This window comes from Macaca fascicularis, chromosome 9 (assembly GCF_037993035.2).
Source record: "Macaca fascicularis isolate 582-1 chromosome 9, T2T-MFA8v1.1".
Taxonomy (NCBI): Eukaryota; Metazoa; Chordata; class Mammalia; order Primates; family Cercopithecidae; genus Macaca; species Macaca fascicularis.
Window position 1 is genome coordinate 102,848,949 of NC_088383.1, and position 11,851 is coordinate 102,860,799.

The window sequence follows — 11,851 nt, forward strand, 5'->3', positions numbered from 1 at the left end:
TTTGTCCCCTTGAGCAGCTGTGTGGCCCTATGCAAATCATTCATTCCCTCAGATCCTTCATTTCCTCATCTGTGGAATAGAGGTAATAATACTTGCCTTACTCGGGCTATTATAAGGACAAGTGGAATATTCACATAGTGCCCTAAGCATAGTGCCTAAATGGAGGTGATTAGTATTCTTATAATATTGGAGCAAATTCTCATTTGGATGCATAATTCTGATTTAAAAAACTAACTTACCCAGAAGTCACATTATTTAAAATCATTTGCTGGCCAAGCACAGTGGCTCATGCCTGTAATCCCAGCACTTTGGGAGGCCAAGGCGTGAGGATTACTTGAGCCCGGGAGTTCAAGACCAGCCTGGGAAACATAGTGAGACCCTGTGGCTATAAATTTTTTTAAAAAATTAGCCAGGTGTAGTGGCTTGCACCTGTGGTCCTAGCTACTTAGGAGGCTGAGGTGGGAAAATCACTTGAGCTTGGGAGATCGAGTCTGCAGTGAGCTGTGATCACGCCACTGCACTCCAGCCTGGATGACAGAGTGAGACCCTGTCTCAAAAAAAAAAAAAAAAGAAAGAAAGAAAAGAAAAAGAAAAATCATGTATCATAGAAAATGTATTCTGCAAGGAACCCTAGAGCCCATCTAAGTCCAACCTCCTAATTTTCTTTTTCTTTTGTAGAGAGAGGGTCTTGCTCTGACATCCAGGCTGGAGTGCAGTGGTGCGATCACAGCTTTAACCTCAAACTCCTGGGCTCAAGTTATCCTCCTACCTCAGCCTGTCAAGTAGCTGAGACTACAGGCACACACCACCACACCCAGCTAATTTTAATTTTTGTAGAGGCAGGGGTGGGGGGGGTCTCACCATGTTGCCCAGGAAGGTCTTGAACTCCTGAGCTCAAGCCATCCTCCCACCTCATCCTCCCAAAGTGTTGGGATTACAGGCATGAGCCACCTTGCCTGGCCCCAACCTCCTAATATTAATGAGATTCAAAATGGGAAATGGACTGACTAAAGTCATTGGTTCATGGCAGAACTGGGCCAGGCCAGAGCTGTTTTCATGTGATGTTTGGTACTTACCCCTACATTTGGAGGTCCCACCTTCCTTGCAAGGGCCTTGCATTTAGGCTAAGAGCTCTGGATACTGGCACTTCTGGACAATGGTAGCTAAGAATTTAGGATATGCACTTGGGGAGCCACAACACATGCTTTGCACACCCTTTTGCAGCAACACTTTGTCCCTCTGTGGAGTGCTGAGCATGCTGTGGTTGTGTATCTCACAAAGCTGGCATAAGCAATACAAATTGGTGGTTAGGAAGCATGCCCGACAAACCTGGTACCATTACTTACCAGCTTACCACTGCTTGACCTCTCTGAGCTTCACCTTCTTCACCTGTAGCATAGGAACAATAATGGTATCCACCCATAGGATTGTTGTGAGGGTTAAATGAGATAATGCATGAAAGTGCTTACACATTGCCTGGCACAGGATAAACACTTCTTAAAATTTACTGTTATGATCTGTAATACATCCAAACCAAATATTCTGCCTCTGGCATCTCCACTAGTCTCAAGCTAACCTCTAATCTGCCATGAAGCCTTACCTGGTCTCTCTTCCAAGCAGGTGCTGTTGACAGACTTTTACCCCTCCCTTCACCCCGCCCCTCACCCAACAGTAACATGACCTCTCACATCTGTTTCACCCCAACCGTGGACCACAAGATCCTAAAGTAATCAATAGCAGTTGCCCATCAATATATAGGGCTAGGAACTCCTGGGTTTTCTTGTTCATCATCAGTTATAGGAAGAAAAATTGACCGCTGGCTTAAACAAGTACTGCCTCTCTTAGAAGTTGTCTTGACTTTGAAGGCACTTAAACCTTTGGGAGGCTCTGCTATTCTGCAGCGTGGCAGGTGCCCACATGCCTGGATGGCTGCCTTCTTTTGTTATTCCCTTGATACTGGGTTCTTCGCACATGCATACACTTTGAGTTCTATTTGCTACCCTTTTTTAAAACCTTGACTTAAACAATGAGTAATTGGGAAGTTCTGAATTTCTATTTGGAAAACAAATTGATGAGATCAGAAAAATCCAAGTAATCCTAAATTTACAGAAGCCAGATTACTAAAACCCAAGGGCATTTTTTTAAATGTAGAAAAGTTGTATTTCACAGAGGTTTTTGCAATGCCCTGACTCTGGATTGCAGCCCTCCCTCGATTCTGGGTATTACATCATTTCATTTCAGCTAATGTAAACACTCATCACCCTGCATGTTGCAGGATTTTTCACTACGATTTGAATTGGGCTTCATTCAGTGGGTCGTTGTGGTGATTAATGGTTTCAGAAGGAAGTGCAGCAGGAAGAGACTTTGCAGGAATGGAAGAGGTGAGGCAGCTCCATGTGAGATTCTGCAAAAGGATTAAGATTTGGCACCAGGCTTGGTTTCTGTGCAGCCTCTTAGGCAGAGAGCCCCAGGAGAGGGAAACAGGCTGTCAGCTGTGCCTTTGCACGCTCTCAGCTGCCTTGAAGGTTGGTTGGCTCTTCCCGCTCTCTGGGGTACCCAATTTTACCTTGTTAAAGGATGGATGTGGATGCTGGAGGCTTAAAGAAGACCAGGTAAGGGTTCTTGTTGTCTAAGAAATCTCCCAGCGTTCTTAATGCATGGAATCCTGGGGACTGTTTCTTTACTAGCACCATCGTGCAGTGTTAGCCAAAATACAATTCCTCTGAGACATTTTACAAAGAGGATCAGAGAAGTTTCTTTCCTTGTTAAGAAAGTTTCTAAAACGTTTTAACCCAAAATGCTTAACTATAGAGATACAAATAATTTTTCTTGCTGTGCATTTCAGCTTTGAGATTTTTTTTTTTTTTTGGCATGTTAATCTACAAGATCTCTATAGGTATCCTGAGAGTTTATTAGATGTTGGTTTTCATTCCTTTTGCAATGGCTTATGGTATATTGTGTATTAACATTTAATGGGATGAAAACTTCTCACTCATTATATTCTTCAGGATACTTGCTTTTGAATAAGTTGCTCTTCTTTTTGCAGATTTGGTTTGTTGCTTTCTTTTTCACCTTTTGGCTTTTGTGATTATAATACTAGTAAGGAATATCCTGAAGTAGAACTAATTTCTAAGAGGAAAAAACTATACTCAGGATTTAAATGCAAACATTTGATAGCATCCCTGATTAAAATGGACTACATGTTTTTTGGTGTTTCAAATATGCTTTTTAAAAAATATTCAGTGTAAATGTCCATAGTTTGTGGGAAAGGTAATGCAGTTTATCTGAGTGGTCATTTACTTACAAACATTAAAAGGATATTAGACCTTTGATAAGATTAGCTGAAGAAGAGGTCATTGAAAGGAGTAGTTTTCTGCTAACCACCAACTCAATTCCAAATTCTGTTTCTTTTCTTTAAAAAAATGGAGTTAAAAATAACCCAGAATAAAACTTGAAAACTGTTTTGTTTCTCTGTATTTGGCTAACTTCATCGCAAAGTACTGTGTTTAAGGAATTCAAGCTATGAAGACTACTCTTGAAATGGTTCACATAATTCTATCTGTGAATTTCCATAATCCTTTTCAAGAGCATATGATATTTTATGAGTATTAGGGTTAAAATTTTCAATTAAGTGTTCATTCCTTCTACAACCCTGAGAGATGGATAACAACCCTCAGAAAAATAACATGAGAAATTGTGTCAGTGTCCTGACACAGGCTCAGTTTTCCTGTACAAAGTAGTGTGGAAAGGGAACATTTGGCATATCTCCTTCCTTATGGAAGGTGTGGGGTGTCTTGGTAGAAGTGAATGTCTGTGGTTGTTGTGATAGATGGATAGATGCAGGGACTCCTGGTCACTTTAATTTATTGGAAATTAAATGTTTTCATTAGACGTAGGGGACTCTGACTTTCCAGCTTTGGTTGAGTGAGACAAGGTCTATGCACCCAGTGATTCTTCTTGTTTTTGTTCAGTGAGCCCTTTCAGTCCATGTCGTCCTGTTTTTCTTTTTGGAAACAGACTGGCAGCAGTCTCTTGCGTTTTGTATTACTTTAATCTAGCATTTTAACCATTGTATTTTCTTTTAGTGGGATGGCTAATAATAAGGTTGGCTTAAGCCTCAATTTGAGAAGGTGTGAGAGTAGCTGTAATCTTTAGGAAAAGAAAATCATTCCAAGAGTTAAAACATGCAGACTCTTAATTGTGCTGTGTCCATTCTCCTATTTTGGGGGAATCTAGACAAGCTATTGTTACAAATGCTTTTCCTAAAATGTTTTCAGAAGACCGAAACAAAATAGAATTTTTTGTCAATGTATTACATTATCCTCATTCTGTCTTCTTTCTCCTCATCTGTCATTTTGGACAGAGGGAAAATTGTTCAGGTAAACAATTGAGGAACAATTGCCAGGAACATCTGGGAACAGTTGCCATGAATTATCTTTTCCTTCTTAATGTGATCTTGATGAAGGTTTTACTTGTTTACTCTTTTTATTTCTATTAAAATGGTAAGACATGTGCATGGTTGAAAAAAATTCAAACAGTATAAAAAGGGTAAACAATGAAAAGCCTCCTCCATGGCGTCTTAACACTCAGTTCTTCCCTCAGCAGTAAACGATGCTTTAGACCCGTGCTTTTCAAACTTCCGTATGCATAAGCAACACCTGCAGAGTTGGTTACAGCACAATTTCTTAGGCTCTTTGGGGTGCGAGGAGTAGATTGAGAGGGGAGAGAAAGATATCTATAGTTCATTATATAGCTATAGTCTATAGTACCTAAGAGACAGGTGGAATTTGAGTATTCTAGTGACAGCAGGAGACAGGGGTACAAAGAAAAAAAGACTGTTGAGTTTAAGAATTGAAAATGCTCTTGAGACAGTTGTCAGTGAAGAGTAAGAAGCCACGGTCATGAAATAGAGTATTAGAGTAGTGAAGAAATCCAAGGAGCGTCAGCATAAAAATGCCATCGGGAGAGGCCCAGTGGGTGGAAATAGGGAAATAGTCCATAGTTAATGGAAAATATAGCAATAGAAGGGGGTTATGGGCCACCTGACAAGGATAATGAGATTGAGCTGGAAACTGGAATAGGACTGGCCAAGCTAAAAAAAAAAATCAGGCCAATTAGCAATAATGAGAGTGTTTATTCACTTGTAGATTGGCAAAATACCTCCCTGGAATGAATTAGGACAAATGATCACTTCCTGTGCTAATGATTTTATAGCAGAAAAGAAAAAGAAATACCGTAGAAGGTACAGGGAGGTGTCTGTGTGTTAGCCACTGTAATTTAATAACCCTAAGAAATGTAAGATTAATGGCCTGATGCAAGGAACGGAAAACCAAGATAATGTATAACTGATGAGAATTTTTAAAGCATGAATAGTAATTATGAAAAATAGCAAGCCTCAAGGATCTTGTCAATTAATTTTTTTAAAAGGTTAACTACCAAACACCTTTTCGGAAACACAAGATATGACAAGATTCTAAACATCTTTTTGAGAGGCACAGGTGAGAAGAACTAGGTTTTTTTCCCTACCCCACCTTCTTTGTCCAATAAAGTAAGAATCAACAGCCAACGCTAAACACTTTCTTTGTGGCAGGTATTGTGTGAAATCCTTTATGTGCCTTAATTTATTTTGCCCTTATAGCTCTGGAGGTTGGGATCATAATTATTATTTACAGATACAGTGCAAAGAGGATTGCTCACGGAAGAGCATATTCCTTCATAAGGAAGGGACATCTTTGAAAAAAATAGGAAGTTCAGTTGGAAAACCAGAGAAACGTACCTAGAAAGCCCGGTAAAAAGGTTCACACAATTTAAGGAGCATTCTATAAGAAACTGACATTAAAGCAAAAATAAGAGAGACTTTTATAGGAATCGAAGTGAAGGAGCCAGGCAAAAATAAGGAAGAGACTTCATAAGGAAGGGACATCTTTGAAAAAAATAGGAAGTTCAGTTGGAAAACCAGAGAAACCCACCTAGAAAGCCCGGTAAAAAGGCTCACACATAATTTAAGGAGCATTCTATAAGAAACTGACATTAAAGCAAAATAGGAGAGACTTTTTATAGGAATCAAAGTGAAGCAACCAGGCAAAGAGCCAGCAGAACCTTTGCAGATGCTCAGAATACTCCTGGGGCGATAGAAAAAGGAGCCAGCAGACACAATAAATTATTTGCCTTAGTCTTTTCAGAAAAATATATCAAAATCATCTTTAGAAGCAGAGGTACTAGATCAAATGGTAGTAAATGAACAGAATGTTCTAGACTGAGTTGACAAACTGGATATGGATAAATCACAGGGACAGGTTGGCCTTCATCCAAGAGTTCTAAAGGAATTCAAGGGTGAAATCATGGGGCTGTTGTTAAAAGCAACTAATTTTTACTTTCGAAAGTCTAGCAACCCCCTAAACCTTGGTTGCCTGGTAAAATTGCCCAGCTCCATCTCCCTGCAGTACATTATTTAAACATAAATTATAATATGTATGTAAAATATAAAATATAATAAATCAAACAATATGTTTTCAATAACTGTGATTTTGAATTCCCAAACCATGTCACATCACTGTTTTGAAAGTCTTTGTGAACGTTTCATTCTTGAAATTACTGAGCATTACCAGCCCCTTAGAATCATGTAAAATAAGCTTATCATAATTCGTGTGAACTCAGTAGCAAAAGCACAAAGAAACAAATGGGCAGAGACTCAGTTTCAAGAAAGGATTCATCATACAACGTTACTTCACTAAAGGGGGAAAAGAATCCTGCAGCCTCAGAAACAGACACTCAGTGTCCGTTAGTTAAATAAATGCCACGTGAAGGATTTGAAAACTAATGAGCTTTTGAGCTCCTAGCTGCACAGTCCCACTGCCCAATTTGCCTGGTGGTCTGGCCCTGCTCTCATTTGTCTCAGGCCTTCTTCTATTTCTTGAGGTCTTGACTCCGCCTAGCCCTGCAGCCCAGGTGCTCTGTTCTCTGCTTTACTGCAGGTGGCCCTAGTTTTCTATCACCCATGACCTGCACTCTGTGTCGTACAGTAGAATAATGATGAGGGCCTGGGTAAGACAGAATTGGTGCTGGGTAAGACAGAGAGCCAAGTACAGGTTGTCAGGATCAAAAGCTAGCAGTAAACCAGAGATGTGGAATGGAGATGGTCATTCAGTCATTTAATCGGTATTTCTTTTGAGCTCCTAGAATGTACCGGGCATTGTACTGGGGATATAAATATGAACAAGGTAGCCACCGTGATAAAGAGAAACCAGTAAACAATTACAGTAGAGCAAGATTTCTCAATCTGGACACTAGGTTGACATCCAACTATTTCCTAGAGGCAAAATTGCCCCTGTTTGAGAACCACTGTGGGAGAGTATGATAGGTGCGTGAATGGAGAAAGAATAGGCCCATTATGGGAGATCACAGCAGGGCTTCCTAATGCAGACCTGGAGGTGAAGGAAGAATGCCTAGAGGAAGTCATATCCTACAAGGCATCTGCAGGGTGAGTAGCCCTCACTTGGAAGTTGGAAGAGGACAGTCAAGGAAGGGAAAGGCTAGACCTGGAGACCAGAGGGAGGAAACCCTGGGTCAGCCATGGGTAGCTACCATGGGTAGCTACTCTTACCAGTGGTGGATGCTCCTTTTGGTGCTAGCCTTATCAGTCCCCAAGGGCCAGAGTTTCACACCCGGCATCTGACAGCATGCTTTCGGAGGCCGTGCTCATGCGCATAGCTGCCACTAGATGAGGAGTGATGTTGGTTTAGAGACCCTTAGGCTTTGTGGTCTTCGGTGCAAAAGGGAAGGAAATCAGTATCTAATTCCATAGAAGTAGAATTCTCACGAAATTACTCCTTTCAGCCCCAATGCCTATTTTTGATTAGCTAAAACTAAGTTCGTTTGACCAAGATTAAAAATTTATTAGCAAAAAAACTTACATGGCTACTCCACAAACTGTTTCCAACTGCTGGTAACTGCAGACCGTTTTGGCAACTGTGTAACAAAGAATACATTGTAATCATCCTTAAAATACCTCCCTTTTCCCTCTATTTGCTCTATACCTGGCTCCTTTCTAGAGAGAGACTGGTCTGTATTTCTACCAGCAAAGGCCCGTTGGCCACATGCTGGGTCAGCCCCAGGACTCATGCAATGACAGGCACATTCAGGAAAGATGCGCTTTGTGTCTTCACATGGTAGGATCCCCTCTGCAGCATGTCTTTTCCTCTTGGCTCCTTGATCCCCTTGTCCCTCAGGGGCCCTTCAGTTTCTTTCTTTCTTTCTTGTTTTTAATTGTTTTGCTTTGGTTTTGGTTTTGAGACAGGATCTCTCTCTGTCACCCAGGCTGGAGTGCAGTGTCACAATCTTGGCTCACTGTAACCTCCGCCTCCCAGGTTCAAGCGATCCTCTCACCTCAGCCTCCTGAGTAGCGGGGACTACAGGCATGCACCACCGCGCCTGGCTAATTTTTGTAGAAATGAGGTTTCATTGTGTTGCCCAGGCTGGAAATTTCTTAAAAACAATGATTGACATTGAGCACTTGCTTGTGTCACCAGCCACAGGGCTGCATGGGAGAGGAGAGAGAGACACTAAAAGGTAGGGGAAAAGAAAATTACTAAGCCTAGCACCATACTAGCCACTTCAAGTAAGCTATTTCCCTTAATACTCCCAGAAAACCCTTAATGGGTGGTGTCTTCCTCACTTTACAGATGAGGACCAGGCCTGATTTTATACAGCTATAAAGGGGTACAGGTGGGATCTGAGCCCTTTGTCAGACCCCGAAGCCCATGTTCCTTCTACTTCTGTGTTCTGGGGGAACTATCCAGGCCAGTGGGCCTTTTTGTGGCCCAGCTCCCAGGCCATTAGGACAATATCATCAGGGTCTTCAGGCTACAAGGCAGATCTGGACTTGAGGGAGACTGTCATCTTCAGCTGTTGTTGGGGGCTTCTTGTGATCTACATACATCCTTATTTGGGCCATCGCTTCATTGCCCATTCCCAGATTGCTGAGATGGCTTCAAAAGCAAGGACCCCAGTTCTCCTTACCCTCACAGCTGTCCTGCTGCCTGTTCCTAGGGCATGATGGAATGATGTTAAAGATTCCAGAACCAGAATTTAGGAAATCTGGAGACTAGGTACCACTACCTTCCACTTGCTAACACACTGAAGACCAAGCAACAAGTAAATCTGTTGCTTATCCAACAGATGCTTTTGCAAAATGATAAACCAGTTATATTAGTCCATTCTCACCCTGCTAATAAAGACATACTGAAGACTAGGTAATTTATAAAGGAAAGAGATTTAAGTGACTCACAGTTCCGAAGGGCTGGGGAGGCCTCATGAAACTTAATCATAGCAGAAGGGGAAGCAAACATGTCCTTCACCTGGTGGCAGCAAGGAGAAGTGCCAAGCAAAAGGGGGAAAAGCCCTTTATAAAACCATCAGATCTCATGAGAAATCACTCACTATCATGAGAACAGCATGAGGGTGACTGCCCCCATGATTCAATTACCTCCCACCAGGTCCCTCCCACGACATGTAGGGATTATAGGAACTACAATTCAAGATGAGATTTGAGTGGGGACACAACCAAACCATATCACCAACTATAAACCCTACCTGATTGTCTCAACTGGTTGCCCTGGGCATGAAATCACATAATGGTTATGAAGACAGGCTGAAAAGATGCACAATTTACCATCGTAAAGAGATACTGTGTCAACAATAAAGGGGAAAAGTTCCTCATTGAATTGGCTTATAGGAGAGACATGTTTGTTAAGCAAAGGGATGAAGGTGACTCCATAAGAAGGTGAGTTCCAGAGAGAAACATTCATATCAGCGAGTCTGACTTCTGCATCAGGCTAGCAATTGGAACTTGTAATAAAGGGAAACTTTCTATACTTAGGTAATATGACATTTTGGGCACACGGCATTGTGACTTCTATGAAGGAAAGTACCAAGAAGGTTATAACTGAAAGAATCACACTGATTACCCAACTACCCCTCTCCTTTAACTGATGATGAAACTGAGGACCAGAGACATGGATGGGTAGACCAAGTTCATGTGTAGTCAGAGCTAAAGCTAAGGTTACTCGACCTATAAATAGAGGTTTGTTTACACTGTGTATGTGGGAGAAGGGAAACCATAAAATCTCTTTTATTTAGATTTTACTTGAAAATTATCTTTGTAAGGAGATTATGTCTCCCTCCAGAGGCTCTTAAAGATTTGGTCATCATGGACTGCAGGTATGCTGTGCTGAAAAGATTAGGACCTGTGCTGAAGAAAGCACCACATAGGCACACATCAAGGGGAAAAAAAATGATTTTTTTTCACAGAATTTATTCATTAATAAATCTATTCTTTCATTCAACCAATATTTACTTGCACCCACAACAGTGTGCCAAGCATGATGCTAAGTGCCGGGATATAGGGGTAGACAGACAAGCCTCTTTCCCTTTGAGCTTCCAGTCTAACTGTGACCAGATTTATTCTGAAATGATTAAGGAAGGTATTCAGTGAGCTATGAAAGGTGGTAAGGTGGAGCTTAACCATAAGAACTCCTGAGCATCCTATTTGATACAGGGATTTAACAAATGGGTTTCAGAATGAGTGATTCCAAGTAAAAGCATTAAGCTTGGTGGTCTAGTGTTTTGGAAAGTTCGGCTGTTTGCACAGAAAGGAAAAAGGTTGAAATAAGGGAACCCACCAGGAGCCTGCTGCCATAGTCCAAGTATGTGGTGCTGAGGTTTAGCCAGAGCTGGAGCAGTCAGAATGGAGAGGAAAGGTGTCATCTGAGTCATGCTCCAAAGCAGCATTGGCTGCCTGGCCTAGGGGTTGAAGGAGAGCAAAGAGACTAAGGTGGTGCCGAGGTTTCTGATCTACAGCAGCAGACAGGAGATAGAGATGAGATTATGGAGACAGTGTGCATATTTGGGGGAAAGTGACAAGGTCAGTTTGAAGCAGCCTGATTCAGAAGGGACCGGGGAATGGCCCAGGTGAGCTGTCCTCGCAACAGCTGCTTAGCCCTCACTTGGACAAGTACATTTAGGAACCTTAGGAAGAGAATGACTTTTCATGTCGTCAAGGAGACTGAACTCTCGTGGAAGACAAGTAGTTGCAGAACAAAACGGAAGATTGCTGGCGATTCACCATTCCTTCCTTTTTTAACAAAAACTTCTTATTGTGTAAATTTTTAAACAAACAGAAATACAGAGAATAGTATAATGGCCCCCTATGCACCCATCACCTAGCTTCAACATTTATAAACATTGCCGATACTGTTTTATCAATCTCCCCCCAGGAGTATTTCCTCTCTACCTTGCTGAAGTATTTAAATCCTAGATTTTATATCACTTCATGCATAAATACTTCATGGTATATTTTTAATAAATAGAGACTTTATAAAAAAGGAATGCAATATTATCATACCTAAATAAATATTTCCAAATTACGATTTAATGACAAGCCTATATTCAGACTTCCCTGGTTGTCTTTAAAATGGCTTTTAATATTTGGTTTTTGGAACAGGAATCAGATGAGGTCCAAATATTACATTTGACTGATATTTCTTATGAATCTTTTCATCTCTAATAGATTATCTCTTTTTATTCTCTCTTTTATACACTCTTTACTTACTGAAGAATCTGTGGTGATGGACCTGTAAGACATTCAGCTTTCTTTGGAACACCTTGAGTTAGTGTTTGAGGCTTAATTCTTATGAGTACAATAAGCATAAAATTGTTAGGTAGTTCTGGAATGACCTATCTTGTATTCCTTCTGTTTTAGGATTCTCAGTCCTCCATAGCTGGTTCTAGGGAGCTGAGTGCAAGGCTGTGCAAGGGCAGCAAGGATTTTCTTTACTAACGGCATATTGAGAAC

General features: G+C 41.2%; 1 protein-coding gene across 14 annotated transcripts in view; it reads left to right on the forward strand.

Annotated features, from left to right (window-relative positions):
- PLCE1 (phospholipase C epsilon 1) overlaps window positions 1-11,851 on the forward strand; it is a 349,469-nt gene that overhangs the window by 101,410 nt on the left and 236,208 nt on the right. For 2 of the 14 annotated variants that reach the window (XM_074002231.1, XM_005565991.5), the window contains exon 1: window positions 2,274-2,612. The exons of 10 other annotated variants lie outside the window; for them this stretch is intronic. In XM_074002231.1, the coding sequence (XP_073858332.1) occupies window positions 2,331-2,612 (282 nt within the window). In that variant the 5' untranslated portion in view covers window positions 2,274-2,330. Of the gene's footprint in view, window positions 1-2,273; window positions 2,613-11,851 lie in introns of those variants that run through there. 2 more of the 14 variants (XM_045361220.3, XM_074002232.1) reach the window with 1 other exon arrangement.